The 18,780-nt window shown below is 38.6% G+C and overlaps 1 protein-coding gene across 1 annotated transcript in view; it reads right to left on the reverse strand.

Annotated features, from left to right (window-relative positions):
• Window positions 1–766: 766 nt before the first annotated feature.
• The window catches only part of PAPPA2 (pappalysin 2), a 180,782-nt gene continuing 162,768 nt past the window's right edge, over window positions 767–18,780 (reverse strand). Inside the window, exons 21-22 of the mRNA XM_026703214.2 lie at window positions 8,817–8,915; window positions 767–6,854 (exon numbers count right to left, since the gene is read on the reverse strand). Coding sequence (XP_026558999.1) covers window positions 6,780–6,854; window positions 8,817–8,915 — 174 coding nt within the window. The 3' untranslated portion in view covers window positions 767–6,779. The remainder of the gene's footprint in view (window positions 6,855–8,816; window positions 8,916–18,780) is intronic.

An 18,780-nucleotide genomic window follows, 5' to 3' on the forward strand; every position in this document is an offset into this window, starting at 1 on the left:
CAGTCCAGTCTCTTTTTGAAAGCTTCCAGTGATGAAGCTCCCACAACTTCTGAAGGCAAACTGTTCCGTTGGTTGATTGCTCTGTCAGAAAATTTCTCCTTATTTCCAGGTTGAATCACTCCTTGTTCAGTTTCCATCCATTATTCCTTGTCTGGTCTTCGGGTGCTTTGGAAAATAGCTTCACTCCACCCCCTCTCTGTGGCAGCTCCTCAAACATTGGAAGACCGCTATCATGTCTCCCCTGGTCCTTCTTTTTACTAGACTAGCCAAGCCCAGTTCCTGCAACCGTTCATTGTATATTTTAGCCTCCAGTCTCCTAATCATCCTGGTTGCTCTTCTCTGCACTCTTAATTGCAACATCTTTTGTATAGTGTGGTGACCAAAACTGGATGCAGTATTCTAGGTATGGTCTTACTAAGGCTTTATAGAGTGGTATTAGTCCAAGACATTGGTAATCTCCAAAAAAAAATTTTTTTGGGGGGGGGGGGGCATGCTGTGCAAGTCCATGCTGCAATTTGCACTTACATTTCCCAGCTGCTACAACATAACACACAGGGCAGATTATCCACTATAAATTTATGGTATAGTACATTGTAGGGTAAGTGTGCACTTTAGAAAGACATTACTATTACTTCACAAGGCAGTAAAAACACGATTAGAAAAGGATTCTGGCTAAGTCCAGTGATCCAAACAAGAAAAATAGCACCTCTTCATAGCAAGTGTAACATTGGGCCTCAGTCTCTGACAGCCATTTAATACTGCACCATTTCCATCAAAATTCCTTATTTTTTATTAAATATTAAAGTGAAAAACAGACAAAAATATAACCTTTATAATAGTGTATGTGCAATGAGGCACACCACCAGTATGGCCATTGTACAGTAAATGAAGATTTCATTTTGGGGGGAACTATTTAAGGCAGCTGTCTCTTCAACATTATTTTGGGGTTTTCTTCCTTGGTTCCTATTGGGAACAAATTTATCTGCCCATGTGAAACTTTATACATTGGATCTCCAAGAACTTCCATATGTTAATTCCAAGGACTGAAATGTAAGTCAGCTATTGAATTATTTCTTTTACTAGCAAAGGCAGGTCTGCAGCACAGCAGGCTTATATTTAATTTCAGGGACAACGTATTGATATGTATAAATTCTTTTTGCCAAACTACTATCCTAGAGAACTCATGCTGATACGGATTTTTTTTCTTTGGAAATGCTGTTCATTTCACATCAAAGATAACAAGATGGAGTAAGACACAGATGGATCAGTAGATTATTTAATTTTATAGATTTTTTATAAAAAAATAATTATCAAATACAAAACAAAAAATAGCAGCCTCGACTGTGAATAAAGCTGTCCTTCTAAAAGGGGACGTGATGCACTACGTTGCTAAAGGCAATCCCATATTCTCATACTGTAAAAATGAGCAATTCACTAAAAGGACCTTTCATCAATTGATATTTTCAATCAACTCTAGTGGAGGAATGTAATACATCTTTGTCCTCAATGCTCTATTCACAGAAATACAACTCCTAACTTTTCAGTACCTAATTTGACATAATTAGCTACCGGTAGTTTAATGCCATTTTAAGCATTAAGAAAAACCAGTCAGTGGGTGAAAGGCTGCCAATCCGTGACATCTGATAGGGCTTGAAGCTGAATTTCAGAATCTCAGGCAGTATCATAAGATGTGACTGAGGCATCAAAGACATAGCAATTGGGAGTACAGATTATCTTGCCCCACATACCAGAAAATGACCAATTTCTTATGACCAATCTTTAGTGTCTCTACCACTATGGGTTAAATTGCTTAGCAGGCACCAAGATGAACTTTGCACTTGTTCCTTACTGAGCAGACCCCAGTGTTTCCTAAAAGACCACTGGATGACTTTTGCATTATCTAGAATGACCCGGCAAGCAGCATTCAAAAGGGAGAGGAGATTAAGCCTTCCTCTGGATTCCCCCCATTCCTCACCCAACAACGTCGTCTTCTCCATAGTGCTGGTGATAAAGGGAATCTTGTTTCTCATAACATCATTTTAAATGAAACACAAAAGTGAATAAAAGGGGTTGTGCTGCTGTGGAAATCACCATCCCACTCAATCTCATTTCACCCTCTGGAGAGAGTAGCAATACACGTGTTCCTAAATATGTATGCTCCATCCATACATAACCAATAAATATATACCTCTTTCAATTTTTTTATCTGAAAAACTTGTTTTTTAAAAAAGGAAATAAAAGTCTGATTTGTAGAGGGTGGTTGGAAGTTTTCCAATTAAAAATGTGTGCTGTGGTTGCCAACGTCTGGTGCACATACAGCAAATCGTGGCATGCTTGCATAATTCTAGAGAGTCTATGAATTTTTCTGAGTTAGGTGTCAGTGCTTCTGTGCCCTTAAATGATTTCCCCTTCATATAATTAGTGAACACAAATCCAGGCAGTAGAACTTATTCCAGATTACCCAATGGTGCAATCACATTTCAAACATCTGTTTCTATTTAGATGCAGATTATAAGTCTCTGGGTCATATAAGAGAAGACATAATTTGATATTTTAAGAAAATTATCATTGACTACAGAAGTAGATAACTTCAAGCACTTTCTCTCTCTGCTAGAGTTCCAACTATACTTTGTTTGGAGAAAGCAACTGTTGCAGAGACATAGCAATTACTTGTGAACCCAGATAGATGGTTGCAAGTCATACAGAATGTTCCATAAGGTGAACATCTCAGTATGTTCAGGTCTTTGAGCCCATTAAGCCATGTTAACCAAATAGTATTCCTGTGTATTTTTAAAGTGTCATACTTGGGTTAATTTAGCATTCAAACATCCTTAAAAATTGTAGATGAGCCAGAAAGAGATGAAATTACCCCATTATCTGTACAAATGTCATCATTCCCAGATGAAGAAGACTAAAATGAGGCAATTAAGGTGTCAGACTCAAGGGATGTATGATAAATTTTGGTACAGATTTTATACCAGGTTGACATTTTTATACTATAATTCAAAACCTCTTTAAAAAAAAAAAACCACAAGAACTATCCTATTATAATTCTGCATCACGAAATCAATACTAAATGTGCTAGATGGTGTCTGATCAAATATGCCTAGCAATGAGGACAAGCCTATCAGTAATAACCATTCCGAAAGATTTCTTTCTGGATTTAAATAGATAAAACATGGATTCAGAAAGTCGGTTAGTCACTAATTATGAAGAATTGCTTTGTGGTTGTTTTTATTTATATATATATTGTGATGTTATAGTAAAGATAAGTAACTTCTAATTTCTGAGTGTTGATGTCAAGTTTCCTTTATAGATGTTGTATGTGTGTGTGCATATATTAAGTTTAAAAGAAATGTGGAAGCATACATTGAATACCCACGATGAGGCCATATATATAGTGAGCAAAATCAAGCAGTAACACTTTCCCTGAATTGCTTCTCTTCAGACTATTATTCCCTGAAGACATGCAATCCTTCTACATCAAAGTACAAAATTGGCTAAAAGATCATTAGTAAACAACACTGTCCTTTATCCTTTCCTTTTCTGACCTGCAAGAAGAGGAAGTACAAGTTCTGTGTGAAAGGTAGCTTACTCTTCAAACAAAATAACCTCAAAAAGACCTAATATAAGAAGCCGATGGGAACCAAGAGAAAAGAACTACATTACACAGGACTACAAAAGTGTGTGGAGTTCTGCTAATGGAATTATCCAGAGGAATGCTTAATGAAATTAAGAAGCTACAAAGCCAAACAAAAATTACATAAAATAATGACTGCTGCAGAATTAAAGATGAAAGATACTATATAATGTGCATATGGAGAAAAAGAGAAGGAATAAATGGGCTAACAGTTTAGATTAAAATTGGACTATTGAAACGTTTGCAGTAAGATTTTGGAATTAACTATATTGAACACACAGGTAATGGGAAAGACTTATTAGAAGACAAAAGAAAAAGAAACAATTTCATGATTTCAAAAACTGGACACTAGAGGGGATTAAAGTTTTTGGATAGAGGAAAGTTACAAGCCTGTAAAATGTTGCAACATGTTGTAACAGTGATAAAATATTGAAAGAGACTTTTGAAGAATGAAATTTTAAAAAATGGTAGTCACAATATGAACAATATCAGTAATGATGGCTGCTTCCATGGATATATTATGTCCAAAATATGTTGTTGAGGAAATGACAGGTGTAGAACAAAGTTAATCTGACCCAATAGAGGTGGCATCTCAAGTAGATTTACAACTGACAGGTCAAGAGAATGATCTAGAAAAAGATGTTTCACAATGTTTCATGACAAAACACACTGGTTGAGATTTTAAAATGCAAAAGGAAAATACAAATGACAAACCAAGAGAGTGACTTGCAGCGAGTGGATTTTGTTTTCCTACTTGACTTAGAAAACAGGCTTGTTAAAACCTTAAACAACTCTGAGCAATCGGACAAAGAATAAATCAAATCAAATCCAACAATACTTGTATGAACTAAAAATGAGAATTGTTTGAAGTAAAATGAAGGAATATAAGATTCAAAAACAAGGTTAACACAAGATATGTTATTACTTCTAGTAATCCTTTATACACTTAGTGTTGACATGAGGATTGAAACTGGTGTTTTTTGGATTTGGTTATAGATGGTATATGGGATAAAGAGCTCAATGTTTATAGCCTCAGAGTGGATTAAGAGTTATTACATATCTTTGTACTTGTGATGAAAGCTGGAAGATTCTTTATATATCTCTTTTCTTTTTATTATATTATATTATTTATTTATTGCACTTTTTACTTTTTTATTCATTTTTCTCTTTTAGTTTGTATTAGAAATTATTACAATCAAAATTCTTAATAAAATCACATATATATTAAAATATAAATAGCAGTGTTCAAAGAGAAAAAATGATAAAAAGGTTATCATAAATACTCACTGTTGAGAAATGGTATATAGGTGGTATAAATCTTAAAACACAGGTATAGTTTGCCTACAGAATGGCTGGCTCATTTAACGGGAAGGCTGCATCTGAGTTTGATAAATGTTATTACTATTCTCCTTCAAGGAAAGATAGCAAGGCTGAGCAACACATTTATGATAGGATTTGTTAAATGCATTTGGGGAAATGTTTTGCAGAATTCTAATGTAAAGGCTAGGAGACACAACAACAAGCAATCCAACTTTAGGCCAGGCAAGCAGTGAGCAACCAGTTTTTATCAAGTCACTAAGAGATGCATGGATATGAAACAGAAACACATAAAAAAGAAATACATTATACACTTATTTAGAGAAAGTATGTAAAAAAGTGAATACATTTAAATCATGGGTGATTTGAAAGTATGGAGTTGAAAGTTGGTGAACATGGTAAGAGGCATGATTAAAGAAAAGTACATGTGAGAATAAATAGGAGCTGGTGACTCATTCTTCTTTTACTGTATTTATGGATAACTGTACTGTATAAGGAATCCTTGAAGTGTATTGGTTGGCAGCATGTTTGGAAGTTTTGCAGCAAATGTTAGATGAGTAGGCTGACAGAGTTAACAGTATAGATTTTAAAATTGATGCATCAAAGGTCAAGGGAGCTATGTTTAGAGCATGTTTGTTACTCATACATAAATACTAAAACTAGAAAAAAGTAAATGAGTTTATGTATCTCCCTACAATGTTTACTAAATAATGGAAAATAGAGAAATTTTAAGAGATAATGGCAAGTATTTGGTCTGTTGTGTGGAATGAATGAATGTCAAATGTAAAAATGATTTTGTTTAATAGGATGCTTCTGCCTTCTTCGTTATTTAAGGAAGTGAGACTTCAGAATGACAGAACAAGCATCCCAGTTAAAGACAGCAGAAGAGAGCAGCGTATAACACAGAAGAAAGAGTGATTTGGAAGTTTAAAAATGGATGAAGAAGTGGTTTTAAAATACATTAAGTTTTTGGGAGGGGTTTTCCCCTTTTATTGTATGCCTTTCATTTCTTTAGGCTACTATTTGTAATGCTGCTTAGGAAATAGAGGCATGGGTATTTATATATGCCCAGTAAAAAAAAAAACAGGCATGGTTTCTTTGTGGTAGAAGTGCAGGCAGATATGACTGATAGAGCATTCTCATATGTGACTTTAATTCTGCAGTTAAGTGTGACATAATTTTTTTTTTTTGGGGGGGGGGGAGCAATTACTGCTTTAGATATTTATAAGGGCCTCATTGGAATTCTGCTGGAGTTCTGGGAATGTTCATTATATGATCCCACATTTCTAATGTAGTGTATTTCACAGCAGCACGATTTAGTTTACTAAACAGCAAGTAAAAATATTATATAGATTTGTAATAAAATTATGTTTAAATATTTGCAGACAGATCCCATTTCCCTCCCCGCTTTGCTAAATCAAGCTCTAGAAAGGCGGACACCAATAAAACGTCAGAGCAAAGACACAGTTTAGGTGGCAAGCCATTAATGCAGCAAGGAAGGTAGCTTTGAGGCTTGGTTCAGATCCAGTTTGCCAGCAGAGCTGACAAGACAATACAGTATTTCAGTTCTGATGGAAAAGAAGCTGACCAAAGATGGTAAGGATGTTTTGTTTTCTTGCTCTCTTCTCCATCTCTCTCTTCAAAATTTCCTTTCTCCTTTATTCACTTACACATCAAGTGCAGGACCGTTGTGACCTGGCTTCTCCTGAATCCTTTTCTTCAGCCTTTGCTGTTCTCCTATTTATGCTTTCCCTCAAGCCTTTGTAATTTCCTCCAATTTGAGCCTTGGCAGCAAACATCTCCTGGTGGCTGCTGCAGCGGGCTACTGATTTTCTTCTGCTGCTGGATCCCGGCAGGTGCACTCGTCCTGATCACAGCCATTGGGAAACAGAACAACCTGAAGGATTGGAAGAACAGTGGCATTTAGGGAATAGAACAATTCAGGGAAGAATAGCTTAGGGAAGCATCTCTTCTACCCTCCAGTCTTATGGATCGGTAGTACATCCTATTTATCAGCTATTTAATTCTCCAGATTTTCCAAGATGATGCCCAATATATTATAGAGACCAGGAACCTAAGAGCAAAATAAAAAGTTCTGACAGAACCAAAACAGAATAAAACCAAATCATTTTCCATCTTCCAACACTGACGTAAGATTATTTCCATTTCTTCATTCAAGAAGGGCAGGAACTAAATTCTGAGCTGCTTATAGGTCCTGCTCAATTCAAGAGACTAATTTGAGATATTTGCTAAAAAGCATGATAGTTCTGTTATCCACTAAAGCAACTTTCTTTTCCAGACTTCCACACAAACCTAAGAAACAGTTGAGTTGGATTTAAGAATTGTATTATGACAAAGGACTTGCTTTAGTGATCAGCAGGTGCCATGTGCAAGGACAAGTTAATTCCCTCAATTCTCCTTTCTTTTAGAAAAACATTCAAAATATGGATTTTGAAACAGGCCAGAAGCCATGCCAATTTGAGATCCTGTTTGACTGATGATGAGTAGTTAAAATTTTCTTTTTTGCATAATTCCTCATTGGCATTGGTATTTCTCTCTTTGCTGTATGTTTTGATTGTGAGTTTTATTCTGTGCACCAGTTTGAGTCGTCTTATTTGGTGGCTTTTTTAATGTAATGAAGCACCACAGACCTCCCATTCTGCCAGCACTGATTAAATCTGTAACACACTTCACGAAGCACTTCTTGTTGGACGAAACACACCAGTTTTTAGTTGTTCACAATGGTAAATATTCTTAGAAAAGATAATCTGTATATACCTAGCATTCCATTCATCATTCATCCACAGCATTATATAAAATGGGAGCTCATTCAAAGCAGTATTTGAAAGAGCTGCACTGAAAAGAGATCTAGTATCACAAGGAGTAATTAAGGGAAAGCCAGAGACACTTTTGTGAGCTGGTCTCTTTGTGAGCTTCAACAGTCGATAGTTTCTTTCTGTTCTATGACTTGAAAAAGACACCCTGTGAATTCTGCTTATACTTTATACACCAGCAATCAACTTCTTTGGAACCATCATTTGAGTAATCTTGAGAGTTTGAGAGGACTTTTTTGACAAACAACACAAATACCCCTTTTCTGTTACAATTGTGCCACATAAAATACATCATTTCTAAAGAAAGAAACTTATTGTGGCTGTTTAAAAACTAAATCAAACTAACAAAAACATTCAGCTCCTTTTTGGTTAATTCAACTCCTGTGTAAATTCAGTTATTTTTAGGCAGCAGGCCAAGCAGTTCAGCATATAATTTATACACAGAAATCTGGGGCAAGACACTATCTATAAATTTAATTTATCACATGTACTTGTGGATAAGTCCATCCATGGATAAGTGGGCCAGTCTGTTGAAGTGGTGAAGGTGCTGGCCTAGAAACCAAGAGATTGAGAGTTCTAGTTCTGCCTTAGGCATGAAAGCCAGCTGGGTGACTTTGGATCAGTCGCAATCTCTCAGCCCAATTCATCTCACAGGGTTATTGTTATGGGGAAAATAGGAGGAAGAGGTATTACATATGTTCACCACTTTGAGTTAATTGTAAAATAATAAAATCAGGATACCAATTTAATCAATAGTAAATAAGTTATGGACTCTTGAATTTTTAACCAAAATACCATTAAAAAAACGCATCACCCACAGATAAGCCGATCCACATTTTTCATGATATTTTGGTCAAAAATTTAACATGCAGATGAGCTTGTCCATATGTATATATGGGAAATGCAGGTACTTAAATGTGTTGTATATTTTGTAGATATCTTTTATAATTTAAAATTGTCGGCTAATCTGAAAATATATAAGGTATATTCCATTTTCTATAATGGATAACTAACATATCAGTTACCTTCTTTGAGGAGACTGTGGAGGAACAACAATCACCACCATCATACTGACAATAGGCTCGGTTGTTGATAGTATCACACCAGCCATCGGCATGGAAAGGCTATAAAAAAAGAGAAAAAAAGCGTTCAGTGAATGAAAAGCAACAGAGAAAATCAATTAAGTCTGGCACTCACATGTTAGAAATAATTAAAATGTTGAAACATATTTTTTTGTAAAACAAGCCAAGAGAAACAGACCATCCAAAACAGCTATATATCTATATCTATATCTATATCTATATCTATCTATCTATCTATCTATCTATCTATCTCTATATATTTATATCTATATCAGTGGAAGAAGAAAAGGTGTGGGGTGGGGGAGACTGATAAAGAAATCCTTTCTTGAGGTAACTTGAATACATTCAATCTTATATTGAATTTGTATAACCCACACATGATACAATGGAGAGAGAATCCCAGATGGCCGGAACCTAACACCTCTGAGAGGCACAGCCAGGAGATGAGAGGACCATAAACATTCCAGTGAGATGTATGCTTGGGAAACTGTGAAAAAGATCGTTCCTTCAGAAGGGATGGGGGTGGAATAAACATACTGGCTTTTGTTTCACAAAATACACATTGAGAGAAGGGGAGGGGTTCTAAACTCCCTTATGTATCCCTGTATGCCTGAGAGACATTAGATGCTGCTTTTAACCCCTACATGAATTGTCTCATCTCAATAAAGGATTCCTTTTTGATACGTTTTGATACATTTCAAGTTCATTCTTGTTGATTGAATGGGAAAAGTTCTGTAGCCTGACATAAAGCAGCGTCTGCAATAGAGGTCAGCCTGGAGAGTAAAAAAATTTTTTTTTTAAAAAAAACCTTCACTCTATAGAGGGGACCCTGCAGGAAAGGAAAATGTTTGAGTACAGTAAGGACCAAGGGGAAGCCAAATGCTGGAAAGAAATGTCAACCGTTACCCAGCCAGATACTGACTCGGTACACCCCATCGAAGATGGTGAAGCTGCCTACAAAACCGCCACAAAGCTCTGGTGGCCTATAGGCATAGGAAAGAGAGACAGCTGGAACAGAAGAACCAGGGGAGTAACCCTCAGCCGAGGTAATCATAAACTCGGGTGGAAATTAGAGCTGGAGGCCCTACCAGATCAGGAAGAATGGGACAAAGAGCCACCGGCCAACAACTGACTGAGACGGTACATAAATCGCCTCGTGAGGGAAGCCCTGGAGAACCTCAAGGTGAGGGATGAACCAGGACGCCAACACAGGAGAGCGAGGGAACCGGAAAATGAGAGAACCCAAGCCGCCACCCTGGATTCAACTGAGAATGATTGGGCAACGGGACAAGCTGAAGAACCAGCAGCCATACCAGGTACCCAACCGCTAAATGCCCCAGAACAGTGGATTAACCCTGGCCAACCCAGAGACATACAACTGCAGAGGAAGGTCCCACCCCTGGGAGAAAAATTCGATGGGGACCCCCAGAAACTGGAATTTTATCTGGCGCAAATCCTCACCTACATGCAAGAATACAGGCAGAATTTCCAAAACCAGGGATCCCAAGTATGAGTAATCACCCTGGCCCTGGAAGTGACAGCAGCCAGATGGATGGTGATGCCCCAAAACATCAATGCCCCAGAATTAAGGAACCTTGACCGCTTCATGACGGCCCTACACCACTGCTTCGAAGACCCTCTCACAGTTAAAAAAGCCCGAGACCACATCAGAGTCGTAAAGCAAGGCCATTGCCCAGTAGCTTAATACACTGAGGAATTTCATGACCTGGCTGGCTGAGTCAACTGACCAGAGGATATCCTAGTCTGTTGATTGAAAGATGGACTAAATGACGACCTATACGCTGCCTGCCTGGCCCGTGGGGCCCCAAACCTCCTGCATGAATGGTACATGATGTCAGAGGAGGCGGAGATAGACATGACTCGTAACCAGTACCACAGTGGCAAGTTTTGGAAAAGATCCCCATCCCTGGGGAAATGGGAAATTTTCAAACCCCAAAACCACCATGACTCCAAGAACGTCTGGTTGCTTTAAGTGTGGAAAGGAGGGACACTGGGCAGCAGAATGCCATTCGAAAATCTCTGCCAGACAGCCAGACTACCCATCAGGGGGCAGGGGGAACCTGGAACATCTAGCCCTCGAGGAAAGGAGACTGGCCTGAGGGGCCAAGTAGCTGTGGGATTCCGATCCCCCCAACCCAGAGGAAGAACCCCCAATGCTCCGTGGGGACCTGAGCCTGTCCGAAAGTGATCTGGAAGACAGCCCGCTGGTAAGCAACCCAACTGAACCAATCACTATGACTGTTTATCTTCAGCCGAGAGAAGGGGGAGGAAGTTGCAGTGTTGCTGGATTCGGGATGCACCCAATGCCTAATAAATCCCCCCCTTGCAGAGAAATTGGGGATCCAACTGAAAGAAATGGAAAATCCCATTGCTTTCTGCCAATTAGATGCAACTATAGTGGGGGGGAGCCAGCTAGGTTTACCACAAAACCATTGAAAATAAGATTAGGGAACCATAGTGAGATGCTCACATTCATTGTAGCCCCAGGAATGGGTCTCACATGGCTGCGGAAATGGAATCCAAAAATAAATTGGAGGAAAGGAACCATACAATTCCAGAGAGACGTAATAGGAACAGAGAACAGAGTCAGCCATAACCGGATAGTCAGCTGAACCCTTTAACATCCCCAGTGAGTACCAGGATCTGGCCCAAGTATGTAGCAAGGAAGCTTGTGATGAACTCCCACCCCATCGCGCCAGACTGCGCTATCAAAATCCTACCAGGGGCTAAACTCCCAAAACCACAAATGTACTGCATGTCTCCCAGAGAACTAAAAGAACTCAGGGCATTTATTGACAAAAATTTAAAAAGGGGTTTCATCAAACCCGCCCGACCAAAAATAGCTGCTCCAGTGTTATTCCGCAAAAAGAAAGATGGCTCAGTACGCTTGTGTGTTAATTACAAAAAATTAAACACAATTTGCACTCCCTTTCATGAAGGATATGTTTGCCCACCTCTCGAAAGGAAATTTTTTTTTCAAAGTTAGACCTACGAGAGGCACATTACTGCATCAGAATAAAGGAAGGGGATGTGGAAGACAGTTTTAACACACCATTGGGATGCTACCAATTTAAAATGCTCCCCTTTGGACTGCAAGGAGCGCCTGCCATGTTTATGCAATTGATCAATGAAACCCTTCATGAAAGGGGTTCTAGTGTATCTTGATGATATTTTAATCTACATGGAAACGATGGCAGAACACATCAAGCTACTCCGTGCAGTGCTCACAAAACTCTTAGACGCTAAACTATATGCAAAACTCTCTAAATGCGAATTCCACCAAGAAAAAAATGACTATTTGGGTTATAGGATATCCCACAAAGGAATAGAGATGGACCCACAGAAAGTAAAAGCTGTATTGGACTGGGACCCACCGCACACCCGCAAACAACTGCAAAGCTTCCTGGGGTTTGCGAACTTTTATCGCCAATTCATTCCAGCTTTTGCAAACATCGCCCTCCCAATCATGAACTTGCTAAAAATGAAAGGGGTGGGGAGAAACCCAAACCAGGGCAACCCCTTATCTGGACAATGGAATGCCAAGCGACATTCGAGAAACTCAAACGTCTACTCCCACAGAACCGGTCCTTAAGCACCCAGATCCCGAACAACCTTTTGTTATCCAAGCAGATGCTAGTGATGTTGCAGTTGGAGCAGTCCTCCTCCAAAAGAATGGAAGTGGACAATTACAACCATGGGCTTATACATCCAAGAAACTGACGGAAACTGAGCAAAGATGGTCCATATGGGAGAAAGAGGCATATGCTGTGAGGTGGGCAATGCTCACATGGAGACATTTCCTGGAAGGAAACCAAATCCCCTTTGAAGTATGGACTGATCACAAAAGTCTGGAAGCCCTGAGAAATCCACAGAAACTCTCCGAAAAACAAGCAAGGTGGGCTTAATACTTTAAACAATTTAATTTCACTCTCAAATATTTTCCTGGGAGAAAGAACTTCTTAGCAGATGCACTGTCCAGAAAATCCCAATTCAACAGCAAAAAGATTGAGGTTATAAAAACAATGATCCAACCGACCCAACTAGCAGCCAAAGTAATCACCCGGGCACAAGAGAGAAAAAAAATCATCCCTGACTGAATACACAACGACGTCAATATTTAAGGAGGCACTACTAAAGGACGACTGGCTCCAGGCTAACAAAAATGCTTGTTTACTCAAAGATGGACTGGCTTGGGTAGAGAACAAACTTTATGTCCCTGCAAGCCAGAGAATGTACCTCATGAAATGCTGCCACGACTCCAAAATAGCGGGACACTTTGGGTTTGTAAAAACCCTGCACCTCATCAAAAGATAATTTTGGTGGCCGTCCCTCAAAAAGGACATTGAAAACTATGTTGCAAGCTGCCCCACCTGTGCGGCTGCAAAGAGAAGACAAGGAAAATATCCTGGACTTTTACAAACAGTAGCAGACCCTTCTGCACCCTGGAAAGAGATCTCTATGGACTTTATAGTGGAGCTTCCCGAAAGTTCTAGGAATACTATCATTTGGGTTGTAACTGATCTTTTTTCCAAACAGGTTCACTTTATTCCATGCCAAAAGATCCCAACTGCCAAGGCATTGGCAAAGATGTTCCTAATACACGTTTATCACCTTCGTGGAACTCCCCAGCAGATTATCTCAGATAGGGGTGTTCAGTTCACATCCAAATTTTGTCAGGCATTTTTAAACCTATTAGGCTCCACCCAGGGATTGTCGTCATCAAGTCACCCCCAAACTGACGAATCAACGGAGAGAGTGAACAGCGTATTAGAACAATATTTAAATGCTTTATTAATTACCAACAGGACAATTGGACTGACCTTCTTCCTTTTGCAGAGGTAGCATACAATAACTCAGTCCATAGTACCACGGGGTTCACCCCATTCCAAGTAGCCATGGGCCAAGAATTCAACCCCATGCCAGAACTACCCACCAAAGAACCTGAAATTCCCACCCTTAAGGAGTGGATGGATAATTTACAAGCCATGTGGCCAGTGGTAAGATTGTCTTTACAGGAAGCTAGAGCAGTCGTCAAAGCTCAAGCAGACAAAAAACATTGCGACCTTAAACCTTTCAAGATTGGGGACCTGATATATTTGTCCACAAAATTATAATCATTACAACCCTCTAAGAAATTAGGACCAAAATTCATTGGCCCATTTCCAATCTCCAGAATTATTAACCCCATGACGGTAGAGCTTCGACTTCCAAAAACACTTAGGCAGATTCATCCAGTATTTCACTGTAGCTTGCTCAAACCGGAGATCACTTCAAACCTCAGACCTCCCCCCTTCCTACACCTCCAACCCCCATCATGCTACATGGGGAACAATATTTTGAAATTAAAGATATCCTTGATTCATGCAGTCAATGTGGATCCGCACAATATTTAGTAGCTTGGAAACACCTTCCTTCCTCAGAAAATGAGTGGGTAGCCAAACAACACGTAAAAGCACCCCCATTACTATGAAAGTTCCACCTAAAATATCCTGATAAACCATCCGGAATTGCTAATTTAATGCATAATTTTTGTTTTTTTCCAGGTAGACCTATCTGTTTTTTAAGGAGGGCAGGATGTCAGATTCATGTATCTGTCATTTCTTCAGTGGAAGAAGAAAAGGTGTGGGGTGGGGGAGACTGATAAAGAAATCCTTTCTTGAGGTAACTTGAATACATTCAATCTTATATTGAATTTGTATAACCCACACATGATACAATGGAGAGAGGAATCCCAGATGGCCGGAACTTAACACCTCTGAGAGGCACAGCCAGGAGATGAGAGGACCATAAACATTCCAGTGAGATGTATGCTTGGGAAACTGTGAAAAAGATCGTTCCTTCAGAAGGGATGGGGGTGGAATAAACATACTGGCTTTTGTTTCACAAAATACACATTGAGAGAAGGGGAGGGGTTCTAAACTCCCTTATCTATCCTGGTAATCCTGAGAGACATTAGTCGCTGTTTTTAACCCCTACATGAATTGTCTCATCTCAATAAAGGATTCCTTTTTGATACGTTTTGATATGTTTCCAGAAGTTCATTCTAATTGATTGAATGGGAAAAGTTCTGTAGCCCGACATATATCTTGCTTCTGTGAATAGTACTTCTGTGTTCCTGAATTTTTATGCTGACTTCTGCTGCATGGTATTTTATTTAAAGAAGTTTCTTATGTAAATGAATGCTGCAGAATTATTTACTTGTGTGCTGGTCAGATGTGCTGCAAACACTCTGACAGTTATGTAATCAAGGAGAGAAGTTTTATTACATTGTGCCTGTGAGAGGTTTAAGATACATGGTCAATAATTATGCTATGGCAACTGTATTCCTAGCAACTGTATTCCTAGAGAATAGCAGGTAAGGAGAGAGATAATTCCCACTTTTTTGCTGTATTCCACACAATAGAGTTTGTTTAACTAGTCCTAGATGATGATTCATTTGCAACACTAGAAAATCATGACAGCTACAACATAGAATAATAGAGTTGGAAGGGACCTTGGAGTTCTTCTAGTCCAGCCCCCTTACTCAAGCAGGAAACCCTATACTATTTCAGGCAAATGGTTGCTTGGTCTCTTTTTGAAAGTCTCCAGTGATGGAGCACCCACAACTTATGAAGGCAAGCTATTCCATTGGTTGATTGCTTTCTCCTTAGTTCTAAACTGCTTCTCTCCTTGGTTAGTTTCCATTCATTGTTTCTCGACTTCCCTTTTGGTGCTTTGGAAAATAGTTTGATTTCCTCATCTTTGAAGGACCCCCTCAAAATATTGGAATAGTGCTACCATGTCCCCTCTAGTCCTTCTTTTCATTAGACTAGACATACCTGTTAGGAATATAAGTTACCTAACGGGTATTTGGGTTGAAAATATATAAACCAGGATAAATATTTTAAAATTGTATCTTTAAGAAAATGCAAAGTTATAATTAGGTGTGGTTTCTCAAACAGCGATCAGATGGAGCCAGAAACCTGGGTTGTTTAGTCTTAGTCTCAGAAGAGAGTGTGTCTCAGTGAGTCTCTCTGTTTCCTTCTGTTGGAGAGTTTTACCGTTCCTGTATTGACTGTTATTCCTGGATTTGATGTAAGTCTGCTACTGAACTTTTTGACACTGGACTTTGTTATTGGATTATTCCTGGACTGAAAACTGACTGATTTAACCTGTGAATGACTTTGGACTGCTTATCTTGAACTTTGCTTAAAAGTTTCTGGAAGTAAAAACCAACATTTACTGTACAGTGTATCTGTGTGCTGTGTGTGTATTATTCAAACACTACTCTCAAATACGTCTCCCTGTGTGCGCTCATTCTCCTAACGGGGAATTACCTCAACAATACCCAATGCCTGTGACCGTTCTTTATATGTTTATATGTTTTAGCTTCCAGCCCTCTCATCATTTTTGTTTCTCTTCTCTGCACTCTTTACAGAGTCTCAACATTTCTTCTGCATAGTGGTGACCAGAACTGGATGCAGTATTCCAAGTGTAGTCTTACTAAGGCTTTGTAAAGCGTTACTAAAACTTCACATTAACTTGATTCCATCCCTCTATTTATGCATCCTAGGACTGCATTCCATTGTTTTGGATGCTGCTGCACACTGTTGGTTCATATTCAAGTGATTGTCCACCAGGACTCTCACAGTTACTGGCATAAAGCCAAGTTTCACGTAGTAGTAGTAGTTGTAGTTCACAAGTACAACTACTAACCCCTAGGGAGTGCTTGTTTAAAATGACTTCCAGATCAGCGTCTAAAGAGAGGAAATGGTGGGATGAAGAAAGTATAAATTGTCTTCACAGTATATGACTCTTAACTGTTCTTGTCCCAATCATTTCAGATGGCCAAAATATATTCAATATTCAAATTTGGGCATCTATGACAATTATAAGCAACCATGATATTCATATTAAAAATATTTATGAGCAGAAAATGTATGTTAAAAATAATGAGAGGAAAAAATTAAAAGACAGAAACAATAAAGTGGGGCATAAAATATGTTAGAAATCATAGGCTCTTAACTACTGCTAAATATTGCGAATTATATGGTGGGTGGAACACTTGGAATTGTAAGGAGCCAGAATTCAGGTCCTTTGCATTCTGGCATGCTTGGAATTTCAGTTACATTTTCCATCACTTAACCTAAAATAAGCCAGAATGGACTCTAAATTATAATTGATATAACTGGAATGCTATAATAAAATAGCCACTCTAAGGGCTAATATACAGTATACATTAAGTAATTACATTATTTTGCTCTTGGAAATCTAGGTTCTAGATGAACAACATGTGGAAAAGACAGAGCACAACATTCCAGGAGAATAATAGTTAGCATTTTACAGAGCAGAAATGCTTGACTACAGCTGTCTCATATTTCTGAATTACTTTTCCCTTCTTTATGTTCTTGTAGTCCTTGATTTACAAGCACAATCGAGTCCTAAATTTTTGTGGCTAAATGAGACATTCGTTAAGTGAGTTTTGCTCCATTTTACAACTTTTATTGCTACAGTTGTTAAGTGAACCACTGCAGTTAAGTTAGTAATAAGGTTGTTAGGTGAATCTGGCTTTCTCATTGACTTTGTTTGTCAGAAGGTTGCAAAAGGGGACCACATGACTCCGAGACATTGCAACCATCATAAATATGAGTCAAGTGCCAAGCATCTCAATTTTGATCACGTGACAAATGGGGATGCTGCAATAGTTGTAAGCGTGAAAAAGTCATAAGTCACTTTCCTCAATGCCATTTTAACTTCGGACAGGCACAACATGAACTGTTGTAAGTCGAAGACTACCTGTACTCACCAAATGCACACGCAAATGCTCTCAAGCAATAACATGATAAATTTTACCGCAGGATATCAGAATCTGTTTCTCAGGACAAACAAGCAGGTATTGCAAATTACTTTCGATAAACAGTAACCTTTTACCCAGTTGTTTCTTTCCTCTGACCTAGGAATTACAACACATTTTCTTTCAGTTACAGAGTTTCGATTCAGGTCTACAGAATAAAAGAGATGAAAGGAGGATCCTGAATTGTTGTTCAAGCAGGAAATCATTCCCAGACTTCCACAGTTTGAATTCCATCCCTTGACAAGCATAAGACATTTCCATCAAAGCCTAGAACACGTTTTTCTTTGTTTCCCAATTAAAGTCCAAATAAATAAATAGCCACTCCCACACATCAATGCCAACAAAACAGCATTTTTCTAAAAATATAAATGAAACCTCATTTATTTTCCAGGTTTTTAATGCCCCAGAAATTATTTTTATAATGCTTGTAAACAAGAAAATTATAATTTTATGGACTTATTTGGAAGGCAAGGTTAGTTTCCAATATGAAGGGATTAAATGAACCATGAAATTTTTATGGTCTCATTACTACAACTTTAAAATTATTATTCGGGTAATAAGCCATACTCAAAAACCCTTACATGCATTTCAGTAATAGCATGTAGTTTTGGAATTGATACAGATCTAGTCTGATCTATTTTATTTTCCCTTTAATTTAGCAAATGCCCAATTGTTGTGACTCTGAGACTTGAACCTGATCAGTCAAGAGATGTGGGTTCGAGCGATGAAGACGATCTGGCACTGAGATTCGAGCCTGCATTATTAAGTGACTTAGAGGGGAGTCAAGTAGAGGGAGAGGGGTTGGATTTGAGAGATGAACCTGATTTATTGGAGGATTCAGAGTCCACTCTCTCCCCTGAATCTACTTCCCTAATTACACCTCAGGTGTTAACTGTTAATCAGGAAAGTGTATCAGAGGCTTCAAGCGGTGAGGAAACTGCCAGATGCTGGATGAATGCCAGAACTAGGAGAAGATTGAGATGTCAATCTCAATTAGAAAAGAGACGTCCAGCAAAGGATTAATTAATGAGACTGACACGCCCTCTCTTAGAG

This window comes from Pseudonaja textilis, chromosome 3, assembly GCF_049901715.1.
Source record: "Pseudonaja textilis isolate UNSWEBS1 chromosome 3, rPseTex1.2, whole genome shotgun sequence".
Lineage (NCBI taxonomy): Eukaryota > Metazoa > Chordata > Lepidosauria > Squamata > Elapidae > Pseudonaja > Pseudonaja textilis.